The sequence below is a fragment of the Microchirus variegatus genome (genome assembly GCF_963457635.1).
Source record: "Microchirus variegatus genome assembly, chromosome: 10".
Lineage (NCBI taxonomy): Eukaryota > Metazoa > Chordata > Actinopteri > Pleuronectiformes > Soleidae > Microchirus > Microchirus variegatus.
The window spans coordinates 26,852,056-26,871,781 of NC_139811.1; the positions used below are offsets into that span (position 1 = coordinate 26,852,056).

The 19,726-nt window shown below is 40.4% G+C and overlaps 1 protein-coding gene across 2 annotated transcripts; it reads left to right on the top strand.

Annotated features, from left to right (window-relative positions):
- Window positions 1–913: 913 nt before the first annotated feature.
- Window positions 914–9,772, top strand: nosip (nitric oxide synthase interacting protein). 2 transcript variants are annotated; one of them, XM_083896272.1, is made up of 10 exons: window positions 914–945; window positions 1,139–1,243; window positions 1,739–1,844; window positions 2,307–2,388; window positions 3,031–3,166; window positions 3,612–3,754; window positions 7,848–7,964; window positions 8,393–8,463; window positions 8,561–8,669; window positions 9,520–9,772. In XM_083896272.1, the coding sequence occupies exons 2-10, from the start codon at window positions 1,174–1,176 to the stop codon at window positions 9,589–9,591; spliced, it is 906 nt and encodes a 301-aa protein (XP_083752398.1). In that variant the 5' UTR covers window positions 914–945; window positions 1,139–1,173; the 3' UTR covers window positions 9,592–9,772. The 2 variants fall into 2 exon arrangements, 1 of the variants encoding a protein (XP_083752398.1); XR_014592944.1 differs by lacking the exon at window positions 9,520–9,772 and having other exon boundaries at window positions 7,848–8,283; window positions 8,561–8,610.
- Window positions 9,773–19,726: the final 9,954 nt, after the last annotated feature.

Genomic DNA, 19,726 nt, shown 5'->3' on the forward strand with positions numbered 1-19,726 from the left:
TGAAATATCCATAAAATTGTAATGTTTTTTTTTTCAGATGTTGAGTCGCGAGTTCATGTACAAAGTTTGGTTTCGATATGTGAAAGCGATCCTGATATATGAGCTAACTTCCTGTTTGGCGGCTATGCCGCTGATTTCGTCTGGCTGTGACGGGCAAATGCTTCCGAAAATCAAAAATCCTTCTGGTAACTTTTGTGAGGCTTGGTCCAAGGATCATGTACGTCAAGTTTTGTGAAGATCGGACAAAATCTGTGACCTGTGAAAGATTAGTTGAGCTTTCTATTCAATCCAATATGGCGGAAGAACGACAAGGGTCAGTAACACTATCTTCAATTTCCACACTACACCGGTTCTGACCGGACGTTGACCAAAAATCTGGCTGACAGGAATAAGAAAACTTAAGAAGGACAATAGTGTGCTGCCTTTCAGCAAGCACAATAATTATCCTCTATTGTCGTTATAGCATTGCTAAAACAACAAATCTAATGGTGGCCTAACACTTCTGCACAGTACTGTATATACATATATATACGACATACAATTTACTGAACTACTACTATATACTATATATATATATGTATACATATATATATAGTATATAGTATATAGTAGTATATATATACATATATATATATATACATATATATATATGTATATATACATACATATATACACACACACATATATACACACACACATATATATATGTATATATATATACATATATATGTGTATGTATGTGTGTGTGTGTATAGTATATAATAGTTCAGTTCGAACCACATTTTGATTCACACTCCATACAACCACCAACCAGATGGTAGCGGTAATGCACCAAATAGTTGTTTGCCAACGGCCATAAAACCTCAAAAAGAAGAAGAACAAACGGAAGTCGCCTCACTTCCGCCTGTGCGCACATAAACTGAGTTTCCGGTAGAGTTCTGAAAGGTAAGAAGCGTCTCATCTATGTCCTCCAACAGTTAATGCTCCTCTTTGTTAAACAATGCTAATAGATTCAGCCTTAGCTCTTAGAGACTGTGACTGTTTGTCATGTAGTTTACCAAGTGTTTACCTTTAGTCGCTAACGTTAGCACAACTGCTCAGTGCTACGTAAACACGCTGCCCTGTTCCTCCTCATCAGGTGACTGATTAAGAGAAATCTAAAGTATATGAACTATGACCCGACATGGAAAGAACTGCACGGCTGGAGCTGTTTACACTTACCACGAGAAAAAGAAGGACACTGGTGAGTAAAGATGGATTCATGTTTCCAAATCGCTCCTAAGAATGATCTCTATTTTACTAAGTCAATTGTATACATCAGGGATTTTCACGTATTGTTAAAATTGGTCACTTTTCAGATTAAATGCTTAAGTGAGGGTCCCGAGTCCGTGTACTTGACGGAAATTCAATTTAAGAAAATATATCCGAAATCAGAAAACGAGCCGTTTCTCTGCAGTGGTTGAGAAGGGAAAACGACAGAATGATCAGTTGTCTGGATGTTCAAATATACAGAAATCGGGAAACAAAATACTGTGGATGTATTAGTTTTTTTTTGATATTCAATTTTGTTGTGACCCGGAACTATCGTTATGACGCTATTGCGTTGTTGTCGGAAGCCAGGAGCGCTGCAGTGAATTTGAATTTGTCTGCAGTCTAAGCATGTCTTTACATAAACTTACTAGTTTTACTAGTTGTGAGCATGTTGTGTTTGTGTGTGTGTGCTTACTTTCCCCCTCAGCGGCATCTGGTTATGGGACACAGAGCATACGACTGGGAAAAGATGCCATCAAAGACTTTGACTGCTGTTGTCTGTCCCTTCAGCCTTGTGAGATTCCTGTTGTAACGTAGGTTTCTCTCTGCACCACACACACTCAAATTAACTGATATTATACAGTTTTTCCCTCAGACCACCCAGCAATTTGTGGAGGCAGCAGGGGGGAGGGCACAGTTTCATCATTCGTTTTTACAATCTAGTTCATATGCTGAAAGGTGGGGGTCTATAACATTTATTACAGTTTGTTCTCACCATACAATGAAGTTTTGTGACTCTACATTTATTTTGGAGAGGTGTGATTGAGCAAAGGTGTACAGTATATCAGTAGTGAGGTGTGTTCTATTGTTGTGAGAACACCACTCCCTTATACCAACAGAGATGGCTGCCAGAGATGGTTTTAAATTGTGTTCGGGTAAAAAAGATGGAATCTTTTTTTTTGGTCAATGTTGATTATGTGATGGCCCATTAATGTGAGAGAAGTGCTGCTATATGCCATAATCATGTGATTGCATACATATGATGTTTTTCTTAGGCCAGATGGATACTTGTATGAGAAACAGGCTATTCTGGAATACATCCTTCATCAGAAGACACAGATGGCCAAAAAAATGAAGGTAAAACGTGCACGTCTGACCACTTCTACACAACACGTGACCACACACCACTTCCATGGTTTAGTTCTGTGGGGTGAAGTAACTAAGCACTTGAAAACCTTTGCTTGTAAAGTTGGTGAATTTTGCTTATCCTTGTCTAAGAAGACTAGAAAAAAGTCCTGTACATACATATTCAAATGTATTGTAAGATGACACGTGATGAATGAATCCAAAATGAATGAATGCTTTCAATTTGTACTCTAAAATCTTCATTTTTAATTTTTTTAAGAAAAAGAACCAATGACCAATAAAAGTATCAGATAGCACTGTTGCTCTGGGTGCTCTAGTTTCCTCCATCCTGGGGTGACCGTAGCTCAGTGGTAGAGCAAGTCATCTTACAACATGCTGATGTGTCCTTGGGCAAGACATTTGGGCTTGAGAAGAGTGATAGGAACTGGTGATAGATGTGCTGCATCAAAATGTGAGTGAATGGGGAAACGGAGTAAAGCAGCTTTGAGTGGACATGAGACTAGAAAAGTGGCATATAAATACAGACCATTTAAATATTTGTTGTGCTTGTGTATTGTAGTAATTTATATTACTGTATTGTACAAATGTAGTTTCTTTGCATTTAATCTTTGTTTTTCTTTCATTACTCTGTAGCTCTATGAAAAGCAGAAGAAAGCACAGAAGAGCAGCAGCCAGCTGGAGTCCAAGTCTGAGGAAAGAGAGAAGGTGGAGAGGTTCAAAACCATGGAGAACAGCATTGTATCCAAACCTATCAATCCATTCACATCTGGTACATTTCTGCATTGTTGATCTTCCCATTGTTATAGTGCTTTAGTCCAAACCACGCGAACATGATCAGAGTGAAGCCACTCGTATTCTACTTGGTCATCGTCTTGTAGGGGTAGGAATTGCCAGAGACGCCACAATAAGATATTATGATATTTGCAACATACTCAGTATTTGCAATATCACATGTGATGTACTCAAACAGTTCTAGTGAGGCACTTGGCACTAGCTAATGGACTGAAACTTCACTTATTTTTATGCTAATCCACATAACACTGAAGCTATGCCCATGCTAACCTGTGTAGGGGAACAAATCAGGTTATGTGTATATAAAACTCCAAACTAGTAAATAATGGTACAGTCATGTTGGCAATTCTTTCCAAAATGTGCTGCTCTGAGAATGATGTGGCAATGAAGCCTAACTATTTTTTTTAATTTTATTTCTCCAGAGCAGAACAAAGGCAACGAGAAGAGCAGCAGCTCAGCGGAATCCTCCACTAGCTCTGCAGTTGCTTCTTCCAGCCAGAGCCTTCCTAGTTTCTGGATTCCCTCTCTGACCCCAGAGGCTAAACCCACTCTGCTCAAGAAACCAGTGAGTCACTTCTCTTGTTACATAGATTTTGGGCAGCAGCTTGTCCATCCATCCATCTTCTACCGCTTTATCATTGATCGAACTGGAACCCCCTCCGCTTCTCTGAAGTCACCATGAGAAAACCACAGTGTGTGGTATGTTTCGCGTGGTGTAGCAAAGCACATGCATCGTAAGGACGTAGACATAACTAAGAAGACGGCTCTGTTAACATAAGCAACTCTTCCATCCTCATTTGGAGCAAAACTTCCTCAAATGCTGAAACCATAACTAGCACTTTGGGGGAATGTGTAGCATCAGACATGCAAACCTATTCAGTGGTGGAAAACCCTGGGTTTAACCATTTAATTAGCACACTGGAACCATGCTATGAAATGCCAAGCAGGGCACATCTTACTACAGAGGTGCTGCCTTCCATGTATGATCATGTAATCGGAGGTCTATGCAGTGCAGATTTAGTGGCCTTTAGTGGCAACACAGATCTACATGACTCTCAAATTTGTTAAATTTGACCATAACGCCCAAAGTCCACAGTATATAGTGTAGTAGTATAGTATATATATTCTACAACTGCATAACCATGGAGACCCATCGAGCCCTCATAGATTTCCGTCGTGTTGCCGGATACACACTGCAATTTCCCACCCGATCAGAAGGGGTCGCTACACAAGGTTGTTGTGCTTCCAGCAATGGCGTCTTGAGAGAGAAAGACAAAAATGGAGACGTGAAAGACTGAGGAGACGCCGTGTGCTACCTCATATTAATCATCAGGGCACCCACCGCATGCCTGTTAATGCCGCCCAGAGACTGGCTGAGGACCAATCGTAGCCCTTGCCGTCTCCGCTGTCCCTTGACGGAGTGATGGACATAAAATATTTCATGCAGTCAGAGACAACAGAGAGGCTCTCCAACAGACTCTCTAGCGACGTGGAGGACTCTCCGTAACCGACGTAGAGCACTTTACGCAGGAGTAAAAGTTGGGCTTGAGTGTTATACATGCAAACAAATGATGGACATCAGTCATGACACCATGTTGACAATTGAAATGGGAATTCTAAAATTAAATGAGAAAAATAATACAAGAATCAAACTAGAAGAGCACTTGGAGAGCGCAGACCTCCACCAAGGCAGCTCAGTGCCTACAAAATACAACCCGTCGGTGCGCCTTGGTCAGACGGTGAGTGTTGTAACCAGTGATGGTGTCTATGGATCACGCCCAAAATTTAATCACTTGTTCCTGGTCCCATTGCAGACATTTTCTGAAAATGTCATCCAAATCAGTCTGTCACTTTTAGGCTTATGTTGCGAACAGACAGACAAACAAACAAACTCTGGCGAAAACATAACCTCCTTCGCAGAGGTAAGCAAGTATTTGAAGAATAATGACAGACCTTAGTCAGCACTGACTTTCCTATGCGCACCGTCACTGTGCAGCTGTTGTCAGGAACCAGCATGATCCCATTTTCACACTGGATGCATGTTCATTCATGGTGCTTTTCCACTACCCAGTTCCAGCAGGGCTTGACTCTGCATTTTTTTTCCAGTAACAATTGTACCTGGTTCTTTTTGTTTAGTACCTACTTTGATGAGGTTCCAAGCGACACACTGTTGGGCTACAGATTGGTCAGAGTGTCAGCACTGGATTCTGGAAGAGTTATGAGCGTAATGTCTGAAACAAGAATTAACGCAAACAATGTCAAACTGTAGATTGGTTAAAAAGTTAAATGATAAAAATCCTGAAAGCATGCATTAATCTAACATTTGGCATGGACGTTTCTAAAATCTCAATATTTAACAGGAGTCTGGTGTATTCAGTGACGGTACTGCCAAAAGTGCAGATCGTGAGCTCCATCACAAACCTTTCAGCCATATTTCTGTGTTCATGCAGGAAGTACTGAACAATTCTGTGAACAAATCAATTTAATTAACTAATCTAATGATTAAGTACACTGAAAATAACTGCTTTACAAGGCACTAGTTTGTGTGTCACATATAAAACAAAGTCAGGGGTTTCATGCAGCTGTGCTATGATGCTCTGACCACATTGAGGAGGTACTATAGTAAATGACAACCATATCAAACGGAGTTGAGCTGTGCAGTACTGGGGGCATCTGTGAAGAAGATGTTAAGAATTATACTTAAGCAGGTGTGGATTTTATTAAGAGACCTGCTGTTAAGTTAAGTGTCTTAGTACCTCATACAACCTCACTTTAAAAAACTTGAACCATCACTTTTAGAGACTACTTGGGATTACCAAGATGAAAGTGTTGGCATGAAAAACCATTTCCAGCATGTGACTCGCCTTGCAGTCTCTAACATCGACACACACTTTAGTGGTTGGACTTTGTCAGGTTTTTTGCTTTAGATTTTGATGGCATGATGTTCTCTTTGTGTTTGGTTTGGGTATCTGCCTGGTACATGCTGACACAATTTTCAAAGTAAAAGGCAGGTCGACCCTGGATCCAAACTAGGGTTGCAAAGATGGAAACTTTCCATGAGTAATGAGTAAATGTTTGGGAACTTGAATATAGCTTGTAAATAATATATTATAGCATAGTCTTGGCTAAAACATTGATGCAAATGCTGTTGAATATCAACCCCCGTATGCGCTGTGCATTCATCTCCATCACATGCACAGAAACTTGAGCTATTGAAGCCACACATTTAAGTTTTGATATGAGGAAGATATTTGATCTGATAGAAGTTTAATGAGCAACTATTGAATCAAACTGTATTACAGTAGTAAGCTAGCTGGCAAACCAGATCTGCTAAATGTAAGCTACCTAGCACCATTTAATTTAAGATGTCTTGTAACCATATATGAATTTATACAACATTTATACAACGAACTATCTATATATCTGCATTGCATTAGTTTTTTTTCCTTTTTTCTTTTTCCCTTGTTATCTGAACAGAAAAATGCCACGTAGGCCATCCGATGTGTGGAGACATTTCACACCAGCTAATGTTGATGGAAAGTCTTTGTTTGTGAGTAGAAAGATAGGGTTGCCACCCGTCCCGTAAGATACGGAATCGTCCTTTATTTGGCAATTGAATGTTGCGTCCCGTATTGAACCTATACTGGACGTGGTTTGTTCCGTATTTCCTTAAATATCCAATCCACATGTCTGTCACACACACATCAACACTAAAGATAAAGATGAAAAATTAAACACAGGGAATACTAAGGCCAGCAAACTTGTTGTGGCAGGATCTACGCAGGGTCCCGGCCGCCCCGGCTCCGGTCCTCTGTGCGCGTGCTGCTGTCACGGTTGCCTAGCAACATACACCACACATCGGTGCTGCTCACAGTTAACTAAAGACATCAGCTCATCTGATTAATCTGTTATTCCCTTAATAACAGCTAAACTAAAGCGTCTTCTACAAAAAGATTGAGACCACGTCGCAACAAGTGCACTGTTAAGAGTTTTAACACGTTTTACTAAGATCTACTCGGATCCTCTGCACGTCATCGCGACTGTACTCGATCCTCGCCATAAAGATTATTATTGGATGTAAAGATAAAACTGCGTGTATCGAAATGATCCACTCTGTGCTGGATAGATCGCTTGGAGGAGAAGCTCAGAGCACAGCTCTCTCAGGAGAGAGAGAAGCCACAGTGCAGGTGCGGTGCGCAGAAAAAAAAAAAGGCCCGTCTGCGCCAGATGAGGGGGCACACTATAATATAATACACTATAATTGCAATGCCTTGACTTTAGTCAGAATGCCCCGTTTTTACCTAAAATTTTCAAATGCTCCACTCCAACCCGCCTCCGCTCGGCCATGTACTCTCCATAGTGAAATTTTCCTAGAAAAACCCCTGATACCCTTACAACACACATGTCTAGATGGTCTTTGCCCCAAGGAGCCATGGTGGGGCATCCCTTATTTTCATTTCTGAAAGGTGGCAACCCTAAAGAAAGACAAATGAAGATGTGGCAAATGCTACAAAACAAAGGTTTTATCCCTTATGCCCAATATAATGTTGTTTCAGATTTATAGACAGCTTTTTACTACTAGACTGAAGTCATGTTTGAAATTTTTAGTTTAGACCTCTAATCATTCATTCACTTTCTCTCCTTTCTATGTCTTTCAGAGTAAGGCTGTGTTGTGTCCTATGTCAGGGCGACCCATCAAGATGAACGAGCTTATCACCGTGCGCTTCACTCCAATCGAACCCAGTCTGGACCGATTGGCATTGCTTACCCGCCAGGTCAGTTTGTCAACATCTCCAAATTCCCCAGCATTGTGTGTAGTGTTAACAACATCCACTGTTTTCAGTCACACCTAATAATTGATGACCTAGACATTAGAGATTGGCATGCGTATTTGATTATTCGCTTGAAAAAGTTGAGACACAGTGGAGAAAATGAAACATTGAAAAGTTTAGGGGTTTATAAAGCACATTTATGTGCAGCACAGTTTCTGTCTCATCTTTCATAGTGTGGAATTGAACCTGCAACCTTCCAGTTGACAACTTGCTCTACCACTGAACTACTGTCACCCTAAAGCTGTCATATACAGAGAAATAAGTGTGTATATATATATATATAGAGTCTGTCATATTCAAACCACATTGTGTGTGTAGTATTTGGTCTGCAGTGCAGCTCAGTGTGATATAACTGTGTCTTTTGTATTCAGGACAGGTATGTGTGTGCGGTCACCAGAGACGCCCTGGCCAACAGCATTCCTTGTGCTGTTCTACGACCCTCGTGAGTGCAAACATGTCCGACCCATCTCTTGACAGTCACATGCTAAGTATTGGGTTTGGTTGAACTGAATGTGACACTTTCTCTCTCCTCTCTTCAGGGGAGCTGTGGTGACTCAGGAGTGTGTGGAGAAGTTGATTAAGAAAGACATGATTGATCCATTAACAGGAGACAAACTGTCTGACAGAGACATTATACCACTGCAGAGGGTATGTGTCCACTTGTATGCAGAACCCTGACATGAGAGCAAGAGTTTTTGATTGGTTTATGGGAAATGTTAATGAAAATCTGTGTCCACACTTAAGGTGTGTAGGGATAGTTTGGTACAAAAATCTCCTTTTGTTAACTGGCCACTCTCCTGCAACAAAGGCCATAGATAAAAAAATGTGTCTTTAGCAGGAGCTCCTTATCTACTGCTGCTTTCTTTGGTAAGTTTGTGTCACTTGAATAAATCAAAATAAGAGATTTCAAACTCTGAAGTCACAAAATAACATGTTTAATTTTACAGATAGAGGAACCAGTGAATTAGCAATTTCTGTTTGCTGTGATGTAAAATACTATGGACTTTGGTGTGGGAGAGTTAACGGTTTACAAACTTCAACTTCCATTCTTTGTCCCCCTTCCCTAGGGGTATAAGAGTAAAATGGTATGCTAAGGTCAGGGTCAGCTGAATGGGCGACAGAAAAACATCACTCCTGTGCACGTCTATTCACAACCCGCGCTTGACGTCTTGTTGAGACAAACCGCCACAAACCAAGCAGATGAAAAAGAGCTGCGGAATGTCGTCTGTTTTTGTCTGTTGTGACGTGTTTAATAAATGCTTCAGCGAGGTACGTAGTGTGACGTCGCACCTGTGTGGTGACCACAAACATCACACTACGTATCTCGCTGAAGCAAGTAAAGGCTCTCAGTCAAAGCACATGCCTGACCCAGAGCTTAGCCCTGTCAAACTGTACCAAACCATACCATGATGGAAACACAGCTATAGATTCCCACTCTTCAGGTGTCTGTACTCTTGATGTGAGCTTGATGTTAATGACCTGCTGTTTGTTCTGTCAGGGTGGAACTGGCTTCGCTGGATCTGGCATCGACCTCCGTGCCAAAGAAGCTCGTCCAGTGATGCAAGTGTGAGACAATGGAGGCTCGAGAGCTGTAGTGATGTAAAGTCTCATTCTGATTGTAGCTCAGTAAAAGCCTGGAAAGAGGACAATCTGTCCTTTGTGTTACACACTATTATATGCTTCATTGTTTTTCCTCTCCCTGAAACCGTTTTATATGTTTTTCCTTTTTTCCTTTAATTGCTTTTGTCTATATTTTTTTTTTTTTGCGTCAATGTAAGACAGAATTCCTGTCCATTCATTTTAGGATTATACAAACTCTTTATCATACACCATGTGAAAGGTTCTACTCAATAAAAATGGATATGTATCAAATTAATATCTGAAAAGTTCCCATAGAGTGGTCCTGTCGCACATGTGAGCTATGGAGGTCTACTTACATACATTAACTTGTTTTTATGGTCGAAAACCTGCTTGTTGCTGTAAATGCGCCAAAATCTCGTCAGCCGCGTTGTTTCAGACTGAAATCTCACCCCCAGAAGACGGACTGTGTTGTGATTGGCCAGCCAACGAGAGCATTCCCAACTGTCTTGTGATTGGCCAATAACTGGAAGTGAAATAGTTACCACACCAGCTCTCGGAAGCACAGCTCCCCCTCCGGAACGGTGGCTTCACTGTTACTCATTATCAAAACATTGTTTTAACAATGTTAAAAATAACTTCAGATTTTTGTTTTAAATGTGTTTATCTTAGATACTGATACATAGTCAGCCATGTATGCCCTTACTTGTCCCCTGCACTGAAAACCAGCATACACTAAGACAGGCATGCTCCCTATCATGTTAATATACCATAGACTTGAATGGGAATTCTGGGTGTCACTGCTGCTGGCTGAATCTATGTAATCAACCGATTCTGAAGTTTTTGGTAAATACTGTTCACTTACACAACCTTTAGGGCAGCAGTCTCAGACACGCGGGACAATCTTTTGTGGCCCCCATTTGATATCAAAGTTTAATGTAAGTGTAGCCCGCATGGGTGATAACGCAGAGCGATGCAAGAGGGAGAGAAAGAAAGCTGCAGACCGGAGCAGCTGCTGATTCAAAACAGTAGTTACACACACACACATCTATATCACAAAGTCTCAGCTGTTGTGAAGTTACTATAGCAGCCTATATGTGATTCTGTTTTCGCTTAAACGTTTGCATACATTTGCACTAGAGAACCGAAACAGCTAGCACACGAGTAAAAGGAATTCTCAATACAATTATGCAAGGATATCACCTCAAATCTACCAATTTTGGTGATATTGATTAAATCGCAAACGATGATTTACCTGAGAAAATACAATGCGAGGCCTATCTGACTGCATCATGAGGAGAGATGAGAAGATGGAACTAACTGACTTGCAGTGCAACGCTCTTCTCAAAACCAATCTCAGGGAGGTGAGTGGAAAAGCAGACAATTTTTGACAATTTTTGAGAGAATTGCCCCCCACTTTCCCTGAGCTTTCCAGGATGTTCAGGCGGACCATGTGCCTTTTTGGGAGCACAAACGTGTGAAAAGCTCTTCTCCACCATGAACTTTAATAAGTCAAAGTACAGGTCCAAACTCACTGATGAGCATCTTTAAGCTATACTCAGGGTCTCATCTGCTTCCTCCCTCAAGCCAAATGTGTCTCAGCTGTGTGAGGGGAAACGCTGCCAGGTCTCTACCAGCATGGAGCCGAAGGTATAGCAAAGGAAGCAGAAGGAGTACCAGTTAAGCCAATGTTCTGAAGAAATGTTCATGTTCTGAACCGTTATTAATAAAGATTGAGAAGACTGGACAGTTGTTCTTACAGCCTCACCCAGACTAACTCATGCAGCCCCCAGGCAAATTGAATTGAGAGCCCTGCTTTAGGGTAATAGGCTACTCATTACATTATGTCTATGAGGTTCCTACAGAAAGGCAAGTGCATCTGTGTGTATTAGGTTGTACCTTTGGCTGCATTAGAACAATTATAACCCCATATTTTGTGAATTATGTTGTCAGCTGATGCTTTTAATTTCATGTGGATCATAGTAAAAATACAGATCTTCCTGACTTACTGTCTTTTTTTGTTAATCGAGTGCCTGTGTGTTCAACTAGAAGTCTCCTTAGCAGTTGCTCTTGTCAGTTATTTAATTGCTTATAAGTGACAAAAAAAACTGTAAAACTCCTCTTGCTGGAATGAATGTTTCACAGTTCATCATGTTCATCCACTCTCATGCCTCCATAATCTGTGATGGTGCTGGTCTTGATGAAGTCCATCTTGTCCAGCAGCTCAGAAAGCAACAGACGGCCGTCCTGACAAGTAGAGAGGAAGATAGTTAGGTCTTTTAATGTATGCATCATTGAAAGATTACAGATTACTGTTATGGAAACTGTTAAGTGGTGGATAGGGTAGCTCTCTAAAGCAGTGGCTCTCAAACTTGAAAACACCACCTAAGAAAACATTGAGCTCACTAAGTAATACCATTATCGCCACTATTAAAATACAGTGATGTAAATAGAGCTACAGACTTCATAGGAGGCAGATCATTTCCTCTCATCATCCTCCTCTTCAGCACTTCAGAATTAGAGAACTTCCTACAATTTCCTAAATGTGAAGGTCACTACCAGGTGTACAGTTAGACAGTTTCTCCCTGAGTTAACATCATTAGTATCATCATCTAAACCATCAACCTGTCAGTTAGATCCCCTCCCCACTAAACTGTTTAAAGATGTGGTTCCTGTTATTAACAGCTCTGTACTAACTCAAATTAATCTATCCTTATTGACTGGATATGTGCCCCAAATTTTAAAGTAGCAGTTATTAAACCCCTTCTCAAAAAGGTGACCCTTGACCCAGATGTTTTAGATAATTACCGACCTACAGTATATCAAATCTTCCCTCTGTTTCTAAAATCTTCAAAATCAATGATATGAATATTTGCACATTAATGGCCTGTTTGAAGATTTTCAGCCAGGTTTTAGATTACATCATGGGACAGAAACTGCACAAGTTAAAGTTAGTAATAACAACCTATATATGCTTCCTTTAGGGAACATTATTAGAAAGCACAACATACAAGTTTTATCTCATCACCCTAACAGATCACTTAATGTGTATGTGTATGTCCCAAAATACAGGCTTACTTGTGGTTCACAGAGTCTTAAAACTTTCCTTTTTGATAAAGCTTATAGTTAGAACTGGCTCAGGGAAACCTGGACCATCACTAAAGTTCTCCACTTGTTCAAAATCCAAAGGACAACTCAGATTTCCGACTCAATCACTTTTATTTTCCTTTTGGCTTTGTCAGTTGATTGGTCTGGTCAGTAAATTAGCTTGTAAACCTTTAAAGACAAAAACAAAAGTTACAATTTGAATTAAACATTTTTAATGCATTTTAATTGAATTTAAACATTTATTTAAACATTTTAAATTAATTAACCACTTAAGCCCTTTTAAATATTTTAATAATTATAATAATAATTTCTCCAACTCAAATTGAAATATTGTTTTAACACAAGCCTGTTTAACATGAAATCAATGCTGCAATGTGTTCCTTTAACCCAACTACACAGCAGTTAAACTTGAACATATTAAGCAGCATTTCAAACACCATGAAAGTAAATAAACATTTCACCGACTATTGGCGTCTATGGACTGAACCTATGAGTGAACTCTGAATGACTGAGTCCCTCCATGTCTTCACTGGAGCTCCAAATCACCAAGTGACCAGTAGCCATTTTGCTGCTGCTGGTGAACTCTGGGAAGTGTAGTTCTTTGAGACCCATTCTGAGATTCAGCTCAACTCACACTCAGGGTATGAATATGACTTCATTATATGTCATTAACCTTGTTCTTTCTCTCCCTAGTTCATGTGTTTCTCCTCCCTTTCCCCTCTCTCTCTGTCCTCATCCTGCAGGATCCAGATCCAGTTTTTTTTTTTTTTTTAAACACAATTTATTGTTTTTAAACAGACATAATACAAAACACAGAAATAAGACCCCCCACCCCGACCCACTAGACAGCACATGCTATACAAAGTTATAGAAAAAAATAAAAAAAATAATATATATATACCGTATATAAACATACATACATACATATGCATATACACACGTACACATATACAAATACTTACATACCTACATACCTATACACATGCATATACCATAATATTATTAATAATAATAATAATAACAACAATGACATATGAAGGAAAAGTACAGTTCTAGCTTGTTTCCAGTCTGCAGTATGTAATCATGAGTTGAGGGTAACCAGTCATCAGCAGCCTATCTGTGTCCCTCAATTCGAGGATTACAAGGGGAGGACTTATCCCACTCAGAAAACTGTCTGCCCATTAATAGTAGATTTTTCAGATCTGCAGGTATATAATCTAGGAAGGGTGTTCAAATGTTTAGAAATAACTCATCGTTACCCTTTACAACAGCTTGTAGCCTTTCATGAGGGAGGATATTAAAGACCTCCCTGTACCAAAGGGTGATACTAGGTGGAAAAGTTTTGATCCAGACTTTCAGTATACATTTTCAAGCAACTAGAAGTAGTAGAGTCAAATAGCTTATAATGTGATGCTGTGAGATGCAAGTCCCTAGAGGGAAGTCCTAAGAGGAAAACCCCAGGGTCTTTCTTGATTTTTGTTTTAAATATCCCACTGACTACTTTTGAAATAAATGTCCAAAATCTGGAAATCAGTTTACATTCCCAAAAGTAATGGAAGTATGTCCCCCTCCAGATCCAGTTTTGAGGCTAATATTATTATTATTATACATGTCATCACCATTATTATTATGCTATAATTAATATCAGTATAATTCTTTATCAACAGTCTCTGCTGCTGCTTGTGTAAATGACTGTAGTTCTATAAACATGTCATCACTGACTCTAAATGTCCTGTATGAACTTATAACTTGACACAGTTGTTGTTTATCTGCTCCTGATCTCTTTCTTCTGTCTCTACCTCACTTCCCTCTTGTCCTTTCTCTCCCTCTTTCTGTCCCTCACCTCTCCTCTCTCCAACATTTTTCCTTTCACCCCAACCTGTCAAGGCAGATCTGCTGAACATCGTTGAGTCTGGTTCTGTCAGAGATTTCTTCTTCTGTAAAAGGGATTTTCTTTTTCTTTCCACTGATGCCTAGTGCTTTTCCACCAACATCAGTTGCAGTTCTAACACACCTCAAAGTTCTTGTTTTTTTTAATATCACACAGTCAGAATGTTGTTGATGAAGTTTAATGTGGACTCTTAGTAAAGTGTTTACTTCAGTACCCAGAAAGCATCATACAACATGCTTAGCATCGTGGGGAGTAGTAGTCTTACCACTGCACTTCCTCCTTTTAGCTTTAGCTTTTCCAATTAGACTCAAATAAAATAACTCAAATTAACACGAATATTTTTTATTTCTCGTCTGAACTCTTTGATCTTTTGAAAGAACACTATGTTTTCAAATGTTTTTACCACATGAACGAACACTTATGAACAATAATATCACATTCACAGTCTCTGAAAGCTGAATATGAATTGTGTTTCTCCTAAGAAGACCCCTATCAGTCTCTACAACATAATGATCTGGGTTCTTTCTGTGGTGATCCAGACTCTCTCTGTCTATAGTGGTGTCTTCTGTTGTGTTTTTACCTTCCCTGCTCATGGGTTATTCTTATTCCTGCTCATTCTAGGTCTCTGCTGGTTGCTCTCTTCCAGTCACCGCCACAGATCTGTACTTGATTCCTCCCTACTATCACGATCTTGGTGATGGATTCAATAAATCTAAGGCCACTTCTCTCCCTCGCGTCGTCCTTATGACTGCACGAGAGAGCTCCATCCCCATGGTTGTCTGTTCTCCCTTTCTCAACTTGAAACTGCTTCCATGTCAAAATAGAGTACATGACCAGTACATGGCTGGTGAAGAAGAAGGAAAACCTGAATTCAGAGACTCTTGTCTCTGAATTCAGGTTTAATGCTTCCTTCTTCTTCACCAGCCAGTGCTGGCTTCTTTATTGGGAAGAAGGATGGATCTTTATGTCCCTGTATTGACTATCGCGCCCTTAATAAACTCACTATTAAGAACTGTTATCCACTTCCTCTCATCTGGCTTCGAACTCCTCAAAGGAGACAATGGCCGTTTCTCAATATCCATACTTGTGCGTACTTGTCCATACTTGCGTACTCCCGTACTTGGCAAGTATGTACTTCAGTCGTACTTCTCAAGTATGTACTTTCCAAGTAAGCAAGTACATACTGGCATACTTGGGTATTGAGAAACAGCCAATGTTTTCACTAACCTCGATTTACATAATGCTTATCATTTGGTCCGGATCAGGGCGGGGGACGAATGGAAGACAGTCTTTAATGCCCCATCATACCCACTAATGCCATAACTGTTGTTGTGATTTGTTACTATAGATAGATACTAGTAGATACTAGAGTCTATGCCGTCTATGCTGTGCTAATACCAACATGCAAGTAAAGTAAGTTGAACCATAGAACTAAGGCCGTTTCTCAATACCCAAGTATGCCAGTATGTACTTGCTTACTTGGAAAGTACATACTTGAGAAGTACGACTGAAGTACATACTTGCCAAGCACGGGAGTACACGAGCACGATTCTTCAATTGGAACAGCAGCTACTTCCTGGTTCTACTGTTTGAATGGCGGGTGGCGCGAAGTACTTAAGCCTCATTACTGCCACCTACAGTGTTGATGAATGAACATATAAAATACTTTTGATAAATACATAAATTGTTGTTTTCACATTTTAAATATTTTATACACTATAAAATAGTGTCCATTATATGTAAATACATATACAATGACAGTGCGACTTTAATATAAATCTAAAATTCAAAGTTACAATAAGTTAAACATTAATATTATACTAAAGTTCACACTTTCAGGTCAACATTTCTGCATTAAAAACAAAACAACATGTCAACAACAAATCTATAGATCACACCAAGTATGTAATGACGGAGCCGTCGGAACCAGCGGATCATTTCATCAGGACAGGCCGAGGTAACGCTGCTCTGTGCCGGGCACTGTGAGCACTGAGTGTCCGCAGAGGCGGAGCTGATAACCTCCGACAGCGCCGCTGTCATACTATAAATACGTCATATCTTATTACACAAACCACATGTTTGGATTCTAAATGACTAATTTCTCGCCTAAAAGGATTACAAACCTGCCTTCAGGGACACAGAAAAATATTTATTTCAGGTTTATATTTGTATTTTATCCCGCTATGTTCCGCCGAAATGCATTCTGGGATATATGGCTTTCCCAAGTACGCTCAAGTCACCACCCGATGCATTCTTGGTAAAATGGGCGGAGCGAGAACACTTCCGGGTATGAGAACCGTACTCGCTGTTGCGTTCTTGAGAAATGGAACAGAACGTGAAATGAGGCTTATGACGTTTTCACAAGTACGGGAGTACGCAAGTACGCACAAGTACGGACAAGTACGCACAAGTATGGATATTGAGAAACGGCCTTAGCCTCATCATTGACTACAGGATAACACAACAGCTGTCTTCCAGGCATTCGTTAACGACGTCCTCCACAACATGCTCAACGTTTCACGCCTGTTCGGTTTCGTTCTTGGGGTTCATCATTTCACCTGGAGAGATCTGGATGGACCCTGAGAAGGTCCGTGCGGGGCGTGACTGGCCAGTTCCGGACTCCAGGAAAGCCCTTCAGCGTTTCCTGGGGTTCGCAAACTTCTACCAAAAGTTCATTGGTAACTTCAGCTCTGTCTCGTCCCCTCTACACTCTCTCACCTTTGTGTTGCAGTCCTTACAGTGGAACCCCGACCCCGACCGTGCCTTTAAGGAGCTTAAACACCAGTTCACCTCTGCACACATTCGCCGTCACCCTGACCCTCACTGTCAGTTTGTGGTGGAAGCAGATGCCATTCTCTCCCAGAGGTCAGGTTCAGACCAGAAGCTTCACCCCTGTGCCTTCTACTCGAGAAAATGATCTCATGCAGAGAAAAGTTATAGGGTGGGAAACAGGGAACTGCTCGCCATCAAGTCTGCATTAGAGGAACAGAGGCACTGGCTGGAGCAACTGTTTCTTGTCTGGACTGATCACCGCAACCTTAGTATCTCGGGGCAGCTGATCGCTTCAAGCCCCATTTTCACTTTGTTATTTCATATCATCCCTGTTCTCGTAATGTTACACTGAGTCCTCAGTGTATTCAACCACAACCTTTTCCTTTGTCTCGTTGTGACACATTTGAGCTCTCCTCTCCGTCTAGTATTTTTTTGACAGTTTACAGTGGATTTTGTTCGTGCATGTGAGTGCTTCTGTGCCGCTGCTAAACTGTACTTATCTGTTCCAGTCAAAAGTGACTCTCAAGTTGATCCCGTACAACTGTTACTTACCACCGTCCTGCATCTGGGTCCAGTCCCGTTGCATTACAAGAGGTAATCATAACCGCTAGCTCTGATGCTACAGATGAGTTAAGAGCCAAATTTGAACGCATCTCCACTTTGGTATCCAAACAATCTGTTATCATAGGCAACATTTCCCGTACAGCGTGGCACGAGTTGTCCACATTCCTCTTTTTCTTTTAGCTTCTTCTCCCTTTAAGGATCATCACAGTGGATCAGTTGACTCCATCTTGTCCTCTCCCTCATTTCCTCTTCTGTTGCACCAAATGTTCTCCTTCACAACATCCATGAACCTTCGCTGTGGTCTTCCTCTTTTCCTCATGCCTGACGGCTCCAACTTCAACATCCTTTGTCCAATATAATCACTGTCCCTCCTCTGCATGTGACCAAACCATTTCATCCTTGCCTCTCTTTATTTCCAAACTTCTGCCATCTGAGGGCCCAGCCTCACTTGACCTCAAAATAAACTGCTGGTCTTGAAATTGAAGACAATGGTGTGATGAAGAGGCATCACATAGAGCAAGTGAAACCACACAAGTTGGCAGTGTTGTAATGTAACAAAGTACAAATACTTTGTTACTGTAGTTAAGTAGAATTTTCACATATCTGTACTTTAGTTCGTTATTTATATTTCTGACAACTTTTACTTTCACTCCACTACATTTCCGAAATAAAATGTGTAGATTTCCCTTAACCATCTTCGTTACTCGTTACTACAAAATAAAAGTTGAGTTGCTGAGGTAAGGCCTGTTCGTTGTCACTAGTTGTTTTTAGCGGCACCAGCTGTTAGCTGCTTATTTCCATGTGGAGTTAAAACACACCAGCGGCTCGTTGTTTACCGTGAACGATACTGAGGCTCTGGTCTCTGAGTTTTTGGTCTCCTGTCTCCATGTTTGTGTTGTACACTCCGGACACACTCCAAAATCTGCACAAACTCCAAATGTCAGAGAAAGCTTGTCACCATTCATGACAGAATATTCATTTTAATGTTGTCCGTCTGTACCGATTACGCTTTTAATTGTTAAGAAGCCACATTAAATGTCATATTCAAAATAGTAATTGCTCACTTTGTTTAAATACTTTTATTTTTACCTTTAATACTTCAGGTCATTTTATATCAGAAAATTACTTTTAATACTTAAGTACAGTAAATGTCAGGTACTTTAAGACTTTTACTCAAGTAATATTCTAAAAGGTGACTTTAGGCATTTTCTGGAAGTACTTTTACTCAAGTATCGCTTTATACAAGACTGCAAGTTGGTAGTAGATGTACTGTGGAATGAAACCTGGGCCACACAGAGAATGTTTGGACCAGCCACTAAAAATATGGTCTGATACTCAGAAATATATAGGATGTAATATCAAACTTAAACTATCTTTTTCTAGGTGAATAATAGAATTGTGGTATGGTGTTATGTGCACACATTAGCAGACAATTTTTTTCTTTCTGTTGTGTGGTATTTTTGTAAATTGTTTTTTGTCAAACTGTCCAGGGCGTACCCTGCCTAATGCCCTCTGTCAGCTGAGATTGGCACAGCAACCCCGCGACCCCCATTTCTTAAATCCCTGCTGTCAAGGACAGCCATAATAGTGAAGTGAGTTTGTACATTTATAGAATGTAATGAAATGTTGGACATTTGTGGTTTTGATACTGGCGCTGTACTGAGCTGAGTTCTGGTCCAAATGCCAGTTATGTAATGACTAAAACACCACGTAATAAAGTTATGCAGCTTTTCCTCTTGCAGCATACCACTGCTTCGGCTGGGTGCCAAAACAGAAATCAGTATCAAAATAT